At 39.7% G+C, this 15,040-nt stretch overlaps 1 protein-coding gene across 4 annotated transcripts in view; it reads left to right on the top strand.

Annotated features, from left to right (window-relative positions):
• Positions 1 to 362: 362 nt before the first annotated feature.
• Positions 363 to 15,040, top strand: part of NAA16 (N-alpha-acetyltransferase 16, NatA auxiliary subunit) — a 66,088-nt gene continuing 51,410 nt past the window's right edge. For 3 of the 4 annotated variants that reach the window (XM_028106485.2, XM_028106478.2, XM_028106473.2), the window contains exons 1-6: positions 363 to 651; positions 5,278 to 5,362; positions 7,176 to 7,280; positions 8,654 to 8,811; positions 11,087 to 11,221; positions 13,698 to 13,851. In XM_028106485.2, coding sequence (XP_027962286.1) covers positions 598 to 651; positions 5,278 to 5,362; positions 7,176 to 7,280; positions 8,654 to 8,811; positions 11,087 to 11,221; positions 13,698 to 13,851 — 691 coding nt within the window. In that variant the 5' untranslated portion in view covers positions 363 to 597. Of the gene's footprint in view, positions 652 to 5,277; positions 5,363 to 7,175; positions 7,281 to 8,465; positions 8,580 to 8,653; positions 8,812 to 11,086; positions 11,222 to 13,697; positions 13,852 to 15,040 lie in introns of those variants that run through there. The other variant, XM_028106494.2, reaches the window with a different exon arrangement.

Here is a 15,040-nt window from a genome sequence, read left to right as displayed (position 1 = left end):
TCTTGGGTCCGCACTGAAAAGAGAAGGCTTTTCTAAAAGTCTAAGTGCCTCCACTTAGAAAAGAAGGAAAACAAGTTTCGTCCTGAATCAAGAATTTACTTTGAGCCCAAGCACTGTTTAAGTTCCTGAGTGGAGAGAAATCAAAAAAAGTCTGACTCACATTCTGTTGGGCCGCAAGCTTAGCAATCAGAGCACAGAACAATCAGTGACTTAGGAGGGGCGCCGAGGGGCCGGTGACAGAAGCGACCAGACACTCTGCACGCCGCGGTGCCAGCCGCCCGGAGTCCCCCGCCGCCTCTGGCCGCGGGGCACCCGGCGCAGGCGCACACCGCCCCGCTCGAGGGGACGGGCTCCGGCTGCCATCTTGCTGCGCGCGGGAGCCGCCGCCGCTCGCCGGTCGGCCGGGCGGGAGCCGAGCGTGTCCAGTCCAGATCGCGTTCCCTTTCCACTGCTAGCCCTTCCCAGCGGACTGCCCGGCCCCAACTCCAAGCCATGAACTGACCCATCGCCCGCTGCCCGACTCTTAGCAGCGGCCCGCCCCGGTGCCCACCCCCGCGAAACGCAGCGCCCGGGCACCCGTCTTCCCCGCCGGCCGCGATGCCGAACGTGCAGCTGCCGCCCAAGGAGAGCAACCTTTTCAAGCGCATCTTGGTGAGTGGCCGAGGCCGCGCTCCCGACCCTGCCCGGTGCGGCGAGCGGCCTGGCGGCGGCGGCGCCCTCACAGGCTAAGCTCGGCCGGGCCCGGGCTCCGTTCTTTGTTTACCTCCGAGCCGTGGCGTCCCGACTCCCCGCCTCGGCCGGCCGCCCCTCCGCGCGCTCCGTCCCTCTGCGGCCGCTCGCCGCGCCCCCGCCGCGCTCCGCAGTCCCTCCGTGCCAGGGCGCGTCGGCCCGGGGTTGAGCCCCGTGGCCTCCGCGGCTCTCTGCGGCCAGACTCGCGACCTCTGCACCCCCCCCACCCCCCATCCTCCCGTGTGTTTCTTTTCCCCTCGGCCGGGTGTTCATTCACTGCTTCGTGCTTAACCCGTTGCACAGAGCGCGCGGATACCTGCTAAAGATGGAGCGATCGTATGGTGGAGTGGGGCTCCGACTTATACCGGTGATGGGAAAATTAAACCCTAGGAAGCCAAGCCTCCCTTCGCGAGAGACTTTGCTTGTTTTGGGTGTACCGTACTTGCCTTCTTTAGGAAGCGAATAAGCGACTTGAACTGCATTTCCAAGTTATAAAGTCGAACACAGCTCTTTGATCGCTTTGAACTCGTTCAGGTCCTGACTCGGCAAAGTCGCGCGGACTGGCTGATTTTACTCTGGAGGGGAGCCTTTACTTTGTTTCCAAGGAGAAACCTGAATAATGACCCGGTAGAGATGGCCGCTGCCGGCCGGGAAAGTTTTCCGTAGGTTGTGTGCCAGTGTCCCCGGTGCCTTCCCTTGTTTCCCAGGTTCCGTTCTTCCAGGGGGGAGAGGCAACATGCCTTTGCTTTTCTCAGCATGCACTGGAGACTGTGGATTTTAAACTGCTCTTGTACAGTGTTTTTTCTAGTCTGTCATTTCATCTGAATATAAGCGTTTAGATTTTAAGAGCGAATTTATGATTTAGAGCTTGTGTCTGTTATATGACTATATTCTTACCTTTTCTATAAATAAAATACTAAGTTTAGAATAGTTTTAAGTGTTATCAACGGTAGGTAGGAATTCATAGCAGCTGTTCTGTTTCAAGCCAATAGAAACTTCATGCTTCTTCAAAATGTTAAAAAGATACTTAGTAGATGGGATTAACATTTTAAGTCTTAATTTTATATGGTACTTAGTGTTGAGCAAATAATGAGACAAGTTTAAAAACAAAAAATTCTAATTAAAGCATTGTGGCAGATTGCTTCATTGGGCATTTTGTCTATTTTTTGTTATTTTAGTTTTGTTTTTTCCATACCCTTATTTTTTCACAGGGTGGATTTGGAGAAGTGAACTTTTTGCCCCCTTCAGGCTCATCTATAAGTTGTTGGTTGGATTTAAGTACATTTGGCATTATCCCTAAAGGATGACAGAATACTTATTTTCACTCTATCTGGGTATTTTCTAGTTCAAATCGTGTTATCAGTAGATTATAAAAAAATACATGATTTATTGTACTCTAGTTACAAAAAGTTACAGCTGCTACTGAGTTAACTTTATCCCTAAATAAATTGGGAAATGCTAAACATGTTTTTCTCTGGGTATGTAATATTTATTATAAGGTTACATGAATTTAGGAGGGTGCTGCAAAAGTGAATGATTTTAGCATCTCACAATTGCAATAAATGTGGGTAGAATTTTGCTACAATAACTCCCTGACAAAGTCTCTATTAAAATTATTTTTCAAGTTTGGTTGGTGGACCAAAGTGCTCTGCCACCAATAGTAATTTTTTTTTTTTAGGTTATTTTATTTTATTTTACTTGGGAGAGCTCACTCCCATGCATGAGTGCCGGGGGGGGGGGGGGGGGGGGGGAAGTAGGGGGAGAGGGGGAAGGAGACTCCGGGCTGAGCAGGGAGCCCAAGCTGCAGGGCTCCATCCCAGGACCCTGAGATTATGACCTGAGCTGAAGGCAGATGCTTAGCCAACTGAACCACCCAGGTGCTTCCCCCACAAAGTATTCATTTTTTTTAAATGAATTATGAATGTACTTAAACACATCCATACAAATTTAGTAGCTAGCTTATTACATGTTCTGCACGGCTTGTACATGCCTGTCTTATTCCCCAAACTGGCTATTAGCTTTAGGTTTTGTTGAATTTTGGAGCTACTCCATGCTTTCTTTTGCCAATGAAACAACCAAACCCAGGAATGGTAAATGACTAAGTGTCTAGGGTTCTCTGGTTAGTAGCAAAGTTGAAACTAGAATCTAATTTTGTACTAAGTATATATTCCTTTAACACTTTTTTTTTAAACCTGTGTACTTGCTTGCTAGGGACAGACAACATGGATTGAATTAGGGCTCTGACACGTATTAGCTCTGTAAACTCAGTAACTGTGTGCCTCACTCTCTCCATCTGAATTGCAGATAACCTGTATTTCATAGGCTTTCCTGGGATCTAAATAAGGATTAGAATGGTACCTGACACTAGTAATTCCTTCCAAAAAGTATTCACTATTATTATTACTGTTATTGGTAGTATGATATTAGTATTTCCAGATCACTTGGTAAGTCAGAAAAAAACCATATTTCTCTTCTTTTTTTTTTTTTAAAGATTTTATTTATTTATTTGACAGAGAGAGCGCACAAGCATGAGGAGCAGCAGGCAGAAGGAGAGGGAGAAGCAGGCTCCCCATTGAGCAAGGAGCCAGACGTGGGGCTTGACCCCAGGACCTGAGCCTAAGGCAGTCGCTTAATCAACTGAGCCACCCAGGCGCCCCCCATATTTCTCTTCTTTTCCTGTTTACCAATGGTTCCTTCTGCTTGTTTTTCTTCTTGTCATTTGTCAGATGAACTCCTATAGTCAACACTATTTTTAATTTTTATTTTATTTTATTTTTAAAGATTTTATTAGAGAGAGAGAAAGCACGAGAGAGAGTGTACAAGCAGGAGGGAGGGGCAGTGGGAGAGGGACAAGCATAGTCCCCACTGAGCAGGGAGCCTGACATGGGGCTCCGTCCCAGGACCCTGAGGTCATGACGAGAGCCGAAAGTGGACGCTTAACCGACTAAGCCACCCAGGTGCCCCTTTATTTTTATTTTAAATATTTTAGGAATGGGAATATATTCAGATGGTTCGAAATTCAGGTTTCTCTCCCATCCTTGTCTCCCAGCTACTAGGTTCCCTTCCCCAGATGCAACCGAGAAGCCTCAATTTAAACATTTTTTTCTATGAACGTTTTTCTAATTCTCCCCTCCACATTCCACCCCTGCTGCAAAGATTAACCACTTCCTCGTTCTTTGCTGGTACTGTTTTGCTTTAAACCTCGTAGACTATTTTTTGAGCAGTCCTAATTTGTGTAGACCCTGAGGATGCAGCAAGGTTTAAAATAGACAAGATCTCTGTTCTCATGGAGCTCATAGAGTATGGTGAGGAAGATAGACACTAAGTAAGTAATCAAATAAGAATTTCAGAGAATGATAGTGCTGTGTAGAAAATGGAGTGATATGATAGAGAATATGTGTGTGGGGGTGGGAGGCTGGAAGTATTAGATAGAGTGGTCAGGCAGGTGATACATGAAATTCTGCTGGTAAGGAAGGTCTGGGGAAGAACATTTCAAGTAGAAGGAACACACATGCAGAGGCCCTTAGGTGGGCACAAACTTGGCATGCTGAGTACTAGAAAGAAAACCCATGGCAACATAAGTGGAGGGTAAATAGAAGATGATGAGGTATTCTTGTGATCAATGGCTGTGGTGGACAGGTGCTGATTACTTAGGCGGTGGTATTTAGGAAGAAAGGTGTTGCTCACACTTGTATTAGCCTAGTGATGGAAAGATCATGGTCTTTGGAATCAGACCAGAGTTTGCAAGTAGGCTGAGGTATTTATAAACAAATTTTATGAACTCTCAAAATTTCAATTTCTGCATCTGTAGGGAGGAAGTAATGACACCTACCTTGAGGGATACCTATGAGATATATAACAAGTTTTATCTGGACACGTAGTAGTTGCTTGTGTGTGTGTGTGTGTGTGTGTGTGTGTGTGTGTGTGTGTGTGTGTGTGTGTGTGTATGCCTTGGTTCAGTTTTTTTTTTTTAAGATTTATTTGCGAGAGAGAGAATGGGAGAGAGAGAGCGCACACAAGGGGGGGAGGGGCAGAGGGAGAAGCAGACTCCCTGCTGAGCAGGGAGCCCGATGTGGGACTCGATGTGGGACTTGATCCCGGGATGCCAGGATCATGACCTGAGCGGAAGGCAGTTGCTTAACCAACTGAGCCACCCAGGTGCCCTCCTTGGTTCCGTTCTTGAAGTGGCAAAGATATAATGCAGTTTCTAGTATTTTTCTGTGTTGTTATCACATAGTTTTTGCTTTTGGATTTTGAATTTTAAAAGTTGTAGCATTATTGGCTGACTTTAAATTCCCTTTTTATTAAGTGGGTTTTTTCCCTTTTTTTCTATAAAAGTGAAAATACTCATACTAGAACAACTTGGCAAGAAGTAGGTAACAAAAATATTCCTCATGTTATAAGTGAGAGAAATTGATATAACACCTTCCCATCACATATGTTTTAGATCTAATTTTGGATCTTGAATTTAGAATTTATATAATGCAAAGAAAAGTTGCTCCCTATATATTCATTTTATTAAATAATTTTGTTCATATTTCTTTACAGAAATGCTATGAACAGAAGCAGTACAAAAATGGCCTCAAGTTTTGCAAGATGATTCTTTCGAATCCAAAATTTGCTGAACATGGAGGTATTGTCTCATCTGTGAGAGACTGCTTTGGGGAAATCTAATTCCAGGATCAGACAGATAAGATTCCTAATGGTGAAAAAAGAATACTTCCCAGATTCCATGACCTTGTAGCTGTCTATTAGAGAGCATGTAAACATTTTTAGTCATGCATTGTATCAATCTTGTTTTAGGTTACCATCCTTTTATTACGCTTAGGTGGGTGCACCATCTTCACTTTAAATGAGAAGTGGTTGGTTGATCTGTTGGGGAATAATTGGAGTATATAACAGTACTTTTAGAGACTTCATTTCATGTATTACTTTGGGTAGAACTTAAGTTTATGCTTTGATTTCTTATGTATGTGAAATGAAGATCGTATCTGCAGTACAGAAGTAGTATGAAGATACAGTCACATGTATTTTATTCTCTGGTAAATGTCATTCTTATATATCTGCTGACCTTTATGTATAAATAAATTAGATACTATTGATTTACCGTTAGATTGCTTATCTTGAGCTGTTTCTCCAGCACTGGTGTTGCTAGAACTCTGTTTGCTTGTCTCGTCCTTTTTCACTGGTGACTGGTGCTTGTTTGAGGGACGGATAAGGTCAGACATGCTAGTTATGGTCCTATAGCAGAGCACCGCCAAGTAGGGTCTCTGAATGTTAGACATGGGTAATTGTTGAGACTATCTTATTGGGAAAGTACGCTGACCTTGCTCAGCTTTCAGATAACATTTAAAACATTCTTTGAAGGAACTGGAAAGAAGTCTTCGGTTCATAAAATTTGAGAAACGTAAAGCCTATTTTCAAGTTTTTTCTCTACGGAAACTTTATCCACCTGGCAGCTTGTAGGGAAGTTCATTGTATGAAAACAGATAAATGAAGATGTTTATAGGGGCCTGGGCTGTTGGATCACCATGTTCTGACGACCAGAGTCCACAGAGATCATTTGAAGACTGTTGTTCTTGTCTAATTCTTGTGGATTTATTCAGAGAATTATTTCATTCTAAGCCATCTTTCATTAGCTGCCTCAAATATATTTTTGTGTTACCATTCCCGCAGTCCACTGTTACACTCTTGAAATGAAAACTGATGTTAATTAGCCTAACCAGAATTAGTTGGAATAAACTTATTGCCAAAAATAAAGTGTGTTCCAATATTGAATAAGTTGATTTTTACATTGTGTGCATCTCTTTGCTAAAGTAGATTGTTTTTGTGGTATAAATGGGATGGTGATTAGAATTGATCTTGGATGAAAGTTCTGCAGCTACTGCCGTAGATTTAACACAGCAGGACTTGGGTGCCTACTGTATTACTTTTTTTCAGCAGAATAATCTCAGCCCCCTTTGTACAGTCTTTTTTTTTTTTTTTAAGATTTTATTTATTTATTTGAGAGAGAGAGAATGAGAGATAGAGAGCACGAGAGAGGGAAGAGGGTCAGAGGGAGAAGCAGACTCCCTGCTGAGCAGGGAGCCCTATGTGGGACTCGATCCTGGGACTCCAGGATCATGACCTAAGCCGAAGGCAGTCGCTTAACCAACTGAGCCACCCAGGCGCCCTGTACAGTCTTCTAAAGGGCAGAAGGCATTTGAGGAACTCAGTCCCAGCCTCAGGGATTTCAGAAAAGGACTCAGGCTACACTTTAATAAATACTTAAATGTAGTTTTACTTTCTGTATTTGGAGAGAAGTTCTAGTTATATGATTACAAAGACGGATAGTACAAGCCTTGGCAGATGTCATATTAAAATAGTACTAAGAGTTAAAAAAAAATAGTGCTAAGAGAATATTTTGAATTCTTTGTATGTAAATAGAGGTTAAAAATATTTTTCAGAGACTTTGGCTATGAAAGGATTGACATTGAACTGTTTAGGAAAAAAAGAAGAAGCGTATGAATTTGTTCGTAAAGGACTTCGTAATGATGTCAAGAGCCATGTCTGTATCCTTTTGCAATAATTGAAATTTATCATTTCATTTATTTTCCACTTAGTAGGGTTTTCTAGTTCAGGAAAAAACGGACCTTTACTATGGAAAATTTTGTATAGAAGAGAGAATTTAATGAACTCCATGTACCATTACTCAGCTTCCATAATTATCAACATTTTGTAATAGTTTCTTCTGTTCCCTACCCCTTGTTTGTTTATTGCAGTAGTTGAAAAGGAATCCTTGTACTTTTTTACTTCAGTTGTGCTTAGTGGGAGAGAAAAGTAACTGATCTGTGACTTGAAACCCATTTTTTTCTTACATATCTGTAAACCGAGTGATACTTTCCTGTCATTCCAAATGACTTACTCGTATAGTAAAATTTGTGTTCCATAAACTTTGTTTTAGACATTTTGGAAGAAAAATTCAGGAAAAAAACCTGTTTTAAAGCAGATTTTCTTTAGTATTAAGTATGATATTTGTTCTTCAGTTGGGTTTCTGTTGCAGAGGGACATAGCTGTTACTTCAGTAGATACTGTATTTTTCATTGGCTGGAATCTCAGTTTGTGAAAAAAAAAAACAAAAATACTTTTTTAAAGATAGATCATCAGAATTGATTTTCATTTCCATTTTGCCTATCTATATGCTTTTTTGCAGTCTTTTCACATGTTGCCTTAATTTTTTACATTTCATTCATCTAGCTATTGGCCAGTATTGAACATCAATAGTCTAGGTAGTGCTTTCACATATTTAGCTTAAGAGTCTCTCGAAATACTAAATACTTATTTCTTTATCTCAGTGCTTAGCCCAGAATGAAGAGAGAGGGCATGTAAGTATGATAGTTTTTTTTTGGCTCCAGGATATGCTGAGACTTTAATTTACAGTAAATAAAAACTTCATTTTTGTCGTTTTTAGTATCACTAGTGAATTAACTGATGATTACATGTTGTTTTAGAATTAATTGAATATAAACTAGTTTGAAGAGGTAATTACAATTTTTGTATATATAGTAATGAAGGATAAGTGACTGTTGAGGTGCTGGGGTGGGAAAGTGAGGGGGTAAAGGGTAGGGAATGTGAAGAATTTTTACCAAGAATTTTCTCAGGTTATGTAAACATAATGGAAAATGCCAAACGTTTAAGTGGAGAGTGTAGAATGAGGCACCCCCCGTGTGCCTGTCACCCAACTTCAGTAATTTAACAGCTGTCAGTCAAGGCTAATCAGGTTTCATCTTTTACCACCCCCTCACTGTCCCCCTTTCTCTGACCCCAGATGATTCTGAAATAAATCCCAGACGACTTACCACGTCGTTAAGGTAAGCTTTATATTAGGTATGTAGCATAGTATATTCTAGTATCCTTGAATGTCTCTGTTTCCTTAACTTAGTAGGTTGGCATGTGTATGGACTCTTGCAGCGTTCTGATAAGAAGTATGATGAAGCTATTAAGTGTTATCGAAATGCCCTCAAATTAGATAAAGATAATCTGCAAATTTTGAGGGATCTCTCTCTGTTGCAGATCCAAATGAGAGACCTTGAAGGTTATCGAGTAAGTACTTTAGTCTTAAGTGTACATGTTTTTACAGCAGGCATAATTTAAAGATGTGGGGGTTCAGAATGAGGTGAGCATAGGCTAAAATTATGTAGATTTGATTGTTCATTATAGTCTGTAGTAGAAGGGGAAAGTCACCTGAGACCTTCTTCCCCAATAATAGTTGTAGAAATGCATACTTGATCATAAAAAAAAGGGTAACTGTGTATTCATTTAATGCTTTTTTAAAAACTAGATTATCTCCTATGTGTAAATGCTGTACTAGATTCTTTGTGGGGTTGACATTTACAGATTTGGTAAATAGAGCTTTCATAATTGAAATCTAAATGTAGGGATTAATTAGTTTTCTCTGTTATGGGTTAGTAAATATAAAATAATGTGGGAAGGATTGCTGAAAAGCAGTCTTTCTGTGGTCCAGACCTCTTTGCACTAGCTTCTTCAACTCTGCTAGGTATCTCCGTGTGCTTACTCCGCTAAGTACCCTAACTTCAGTATGTCCACAATGGGATTCTCTCCCTTTCTCATGTTGAAGGAGCCCACCAACTCTTAACAGTTCCCTTTAAATAAGTTAAATTCTTTCATTTACTGTTTACTTTTGTCTTCTACTGCCACATAAATCCTTATGCCTGGTGCCTAGATTTTTGCAGAGGTTTCAGGCATGCTGCTGAGCTTAGTAATGGTGTCATTCTTCTAGATCGTGTGGTTTTTCTTTTAGCCCAAGTGTGGTGGGAGTTAGAATCAGTTATCTGTAGGAATGAGGCAAGGAAACTAAGAATGTTGGCAAGACAGTGCTTGCTCAAAGGGGTAGCGAATTAAATGAAGATAAAAGAGCTGGCGGTTAGACGTAGGGGACCTCAGGACCCAGATGTACTGATGATAGCCCAGAACAAGGGTAGGAACGTCACTGAGTAAGAGCTTTGGCCAGAGAGTTAGCTATCTGAATTTATGATTTCTGGGGGGTAGTAAGGTCTAGGGTGTGGTTGTAGGAGTGGGTACCCAAAGCAGGGCGAAGGAGATCATTAAAGATGAAGAAATCTTGGGACGCCTGGGTGGCTCAGTTGGTTAAGCGACTGCCTTCGGCTCAGGTCATGATCCCAGAGTCCTGGGATTGAGGCCTGAGTTGGGCTCCCTGCTCAACGGGGAGTCTGCTTCTCCCTCTCCTTCTGCCTGTTAGTACTCTCTCTGTGTCAAATAAATAAAATCTTAAAAAAAAAAAAAGATGAAGAAATCTTGATTCTAAAATACTAGGTTGTTGGATGAATGCTCCACAGTGTTACACTTGTAACAGGATAGTGGCAGGATTTGGCAGAGAGGAAACAACTGACCCCAACTTCAATGAAGGAGGGAAGTGACAGAGAAGCAGTGGTGTAGAGGAGAGATGGGAGTGACACAGCTTAATGTCATATACCTGAAAGAACCAGGCACACAAAGGCAGAGGGGTGAGACTGTCTAAGCTGTTTTCTCAAAGATATCTTTTTCTTAAAAGATCTGGTCATATTACTCCTTGTGGCATATAGTGTGGAAGGACTCACTTGGCACCTGTTCCCACAATAGAAACGAAATGCTACATTTGCAGAACTTCATTGCAGCTAGTGTTCTTCATGAGACCCTCTTCCTCCAAGCAGTTGCACATGCCTAAAACTTGGAGGCAAATACGAGCTATGAAGAGGTGGGGACAGTATAGGGAGGGTGCATTTTCTGCTGGTGAAGATACTTGGATTCTTGTGGGGCAGCTATGGTGGAATTTCTGGTGTTTTCTCCCTCATGTCATAGATACGAAGCTGTCTTAGAGTGACAGCAAGTGGTGTTCTGTTAGAAAGGTCCAGTCCGCCTTTGAGTGTTTGCCTTGGCTGTGTCCGCCCTGTTTCTAGGGCCTGTTGTAACAATGTAATAAAGACACTATAATTTCATAGAGTGATTTTATAAACAGAATTTAGTTGACTAAAAATGTATCTTAGTCTTTCTTCTAAGATGCTTAGTTACCAAAAGAAATTCCCGTTACATAAAGGTAATTTTCTAAGGCAGCACAAAAGCATGGGCCCCAAGGTCAGCTTTACAGGGAGCATTACAGAGTATTCTAGAACTTAAATAATCTAACATAAAAAATATTTGTTTTATTTGGGAACTGATGTTTGTTCATGCAATTCATTAGAAAGGAATAAAGGCATTAAATTGTTTTTTTAAAGCTCTGTCGTGAAATATAAATATTTTAGAGAAAGTTAAAGTAAAAAGAGAAAAAGACAATTTTTAATGTAATTTTATTATTTTTTAGGAGACAAGGTATCAGCTTCTTCAGTTGCGCCCAACACAGCGTGCTTCCTGGATTGGGTATGCTATTGCGTACCATTTGCTAAAAGATTATGATATGGCACTAAAACTGTTGGAAGAATTTAGACAAACTCAGCAAGTAAGTACGAACTTTGTTCTGTTTCTCCTACCTGCACAAACTAAAGTAGTTGACTTCTATATTGCCCCGATTCCTAGTTGTGCATTAAAGTCTTTGGGACCTATGGGAGCACCTGGGTGGCTCCGTTGCTTAGGTGTCAGACTCTTCATTTCGGCTCAGGTCATGATGTCAGGGTCATGGGATTGAGCCCCATGTTGGGCTTTGCACTCGGCACAGAGTCTCCCTCCTGCTCACTCTCTCTCTCTCTCCCTCTCTCAAATACATAAGTAAAATCTTTAAAAAAATAAAGTCTTTGGGACCTATGGAAAAACTTGAAAAATTTTTGAAATAATTAGAAAAATTAAAACACAGAATTCTTGATACAAAATAAGTAATATGAACATTTTTATACTCTTATTTTGATGACATTCAAATGACTAAAGAAAGAAAAGAATACATAAAAATGAAAGTAGTTTTGTGATTGTGGGAATTATTTCTCTCATATATATTGCTTTATGTTTTATATAAACATGTTAATACATTTTAATATATATGCAAAATAGAAAAATACAAAAATATATACTGTGCATCATGAGATAAATAGATATTAATGTTTTGCCACAATTTTTCCAGATTTTATTATTTTCTTTTTTTTAAAGGTTCTTTTTTTTTTTTTTAAGATTTTATTTGACAGAGAGAGAGACAGCCAGAGAGGGAACACAAACAGGGGGAGAGGGAGAGGGAGAAGCAGGCTTCCTGCAGAGCAGGGAGCCCAACATGGGGCTCGATCCCAGGACCCTGGGATCATGATCTGAGCCGAAGGCAGACGCTTAATGACTGAGCCACCCAGGCACCCCAGATTTTATTATTTTTTAAAGAAATATTACAGAAGTAGCTATAAGGGTCTCTTACGTCCCTAGAGGTAGTCACTAATCTGAAATGGGTATTGATTGTTCCTAGTCACGTTTACGTTATATTTAAGTTCGTTATGTTTAAGTCCATAAAAGTTACAAACTATTATTTTGTGTCTTTAAAAATTGACATGTGGGCACGTTCTGCATGTTGCACTGGGTGTTATGCACAAACAATGAATCATGGAACACTACATCAAAAACTAATGATGTAATATATGGTGATTAACATAACAATAAAAAATTTAAAGAGAAAAAAATAAAAATTGACATGAACAATATGCTTTTTTTTTCATTCAGCATGCCTTGAGATACATGTGTGTTGATACATGGAGGGATAGTTTACCCTTTTTTTCTAAAGATTTTATTGATTTATTTAACAGAGAGAGAGAGAGCGAGCAAGCGCACAAGAAGGGAGAGTGGCATGCAGAGGGCGAGGGAGAAGCAGGCTCCCTGCTGAGCAAACAGCCTGACATGGGGCTCGATCCCAGCACTCTGGGATCATGACCTGAGCTGAAGGCAGATGCTTAACTGACTGAGCCACCCAGGCACCCCTATCCATTTTTTTTAAAGATTTTATTTATTTATTTGAGAGAGACAGAACACTGGGGAGGGGGTTGGGGAAGGTAGAAGGAGAGGATGAAGCAGACTCCCTGCTAAGCAGGGAGCCCGACAGGGGGCTCGATCCCAGGAATCCCAAGATCATGACCCAAGCCTAAGGCAGCTCCTTAACCGACTGAGCCACCCCGGTACTCCAGTTTATCCATTTTTAGCTGCTGTTTGGTATTTCATTACATAAATAAGCCATAGTTTATTAATTCCACTTTTTCCTTATGCCAATACCACACTGTCTTGATTGCTGTTACTTTATAGTAAGTTTGAAATTTGAAATGCATGTCCTCCTACTTTGTTCTTTTTCAAGACTCTTTTGGCAATGCAGCGTTTCTTTTATCTCCATTTGAATTTTAGGATTAGCTTGTCAATTTCTGCAAAAAAAGCTTGCTGAGAGTTTGATAGGGATTGCATTGAATTTGTAGATCAATTTGGAGAAAATTTCCGTCAAAACAATGTTGAGTATTCTGATCCATGAACATGATTTGAAATGTCTCTTCATTTATATAGGTCTTTAATATCTCTCAGCATGCTTTCAGTCTTCAATGTATAGGTCTTACTTCCTAACTTTATTCCTAAATACTTTTTTCTTTTAGATGTTACTGTGAATGAAATTATTTTAGTTTTATTTTTGGGTTGTTGGTTGCTAGTATATGGAAGTATAATTGATTTTTGTATTTTGATCATGTATTCTGTCACCTGCTAAACTTTTTTATTTTAGTAGTTTTTTTGGTAGATTCTATAGAATTTTAACCATTTTCATACTTTCCTATGAGTATAGGATTTGCTGACCTGAATCTTTACTTTGCTGTAGGCAGAAATTCCACCTATTTGTTTGTTTTGAAGAATGTATTAATCACTCTTCTATTTGTAATTGCTTCTTTTAGCCTGTGTGACTTTTCTGAGAAAGCAGTTAAAGATCTATAACTATTTTATATAATTATAAATAAAATAATTTTTCATTTTTTTTTCAGGTTCCTCCCAACAAAATAGACTATGAATATAGTGAACTGATATTATACCAGAATCAAGTGATGAGAGAGGCAGATCTATTTCAGGAATCTTTGGAACATATAGAAACATATGAGAAACAAATATGTGATAAACTTTTGGTGGAAGAAATTAAAGGTAGGTTGACCTGCTTTTTCTTTTTTAGTGGTCTCAATCAAAGAAAAGAACAAAAACTATGCACTTTATTCTGTTCTAACATTTAAATAAGACTTGCTACATAATAAAAAAAACCATTTTATTGTTAAGCTGTTATTTATTGAGTTAATTCTCATAATAATACTATGTATGGTTGTTACATCCATTTTAGAATTGAGGGGCTGAGGAACAGAGAGGGTAAGTGACTTGCCCAAAGTCATACAGCTAAGTAAGCTCAGTAGTACTAGATTTGAGTCTAGGGGTTTTGACTCCAGATTCCATTTTCTTAGGCAGTATGTTATACTGCCTTCATATCCTCTCCCCTCCCCTCCCCCAAATATATATCCATGAAATAAATAAATACAATGAGAATAGTAAGTGATGATACTGGGGTCATCATGAAAACAAGATTCATTTATTTTCAGTATGGGCTAGGTACAAAGGCAGGATGCTGATAAATAGCTTGTTAGAAATGGGTTAAGCACATTTTTTTTAAACAAAGTTTTGTTCATCAGTTACCAATCTCTGAGCAATACTATAATAAAATGTCTAATTAAGGTAATAATTAGTTTAGAACTGAAGTTTCATATAGTTGCAGGACTTCTAAAGCTTAATAAAAATAATAGCTAATGTTTACTTTTTCTGTGTCTCAGAGTATGGTAATTGCTTAAACTGCTTTATTTCATTTAATTTTTTAGCACTTCTAACATATGTAGATTATCCCCATTTTATAGTTGAGGAAACTAGTTTAGAGAGGTTAAGAACTTACCCAAAGTCACCCTGCCTTTTAGGTGGTAGAGTTAATTTCTAAACACATCTTCCTGGCTTCAGAGCCCTCACTTTTTTTGTTTTACTATTTTATTTTATTTTATTTTATTTTATTTTACTTTATTTTATTTTATTTTATTTTATTTTATTTTACTTTATTTTTTGAGATTTTATTTATTTGTCAGAGAAAGAGAAAGAGAGAGGCATAAGTAGGGGGAGTGGCAGGCAGAGGGAGAAGCAGGCCCTTCACTGAAGAAGGAGCCCAATGCGGGACTCTATTCTAGGACCGTGGGTTCATAGTCTGAGCCGAAAGCAGATGCTTAACTGACTGAGCCACCCAGGCGTCCCTATTATTTATTTATTTATTTTTTAAGTAAACTCTACACCCAACATGGGGTTTGAA

This window comes from Eumetopias jubatus, unplaced genomic scaffold (genome assembly GCF_037043125.1).
Source record: "Eumetopias jubatus isolate StellerSeaLion01/CBP00866 unplaced genomic scaffold, mEumJub1_p1.0 scaffold_3, whole genome shotgun sequence".
Taxonomy (NCBI): domain Eukaryota; kingdom Metazoa; phylum Chordata; class Mammalia; order Carnivora; family Otariidae; genus Eumetopias; species Eumetopias jubatus.
Note: the sequence above shows the minus strand (reverse complement) of the source record. Positions and strands in the feature narration are given on the sequence as shown.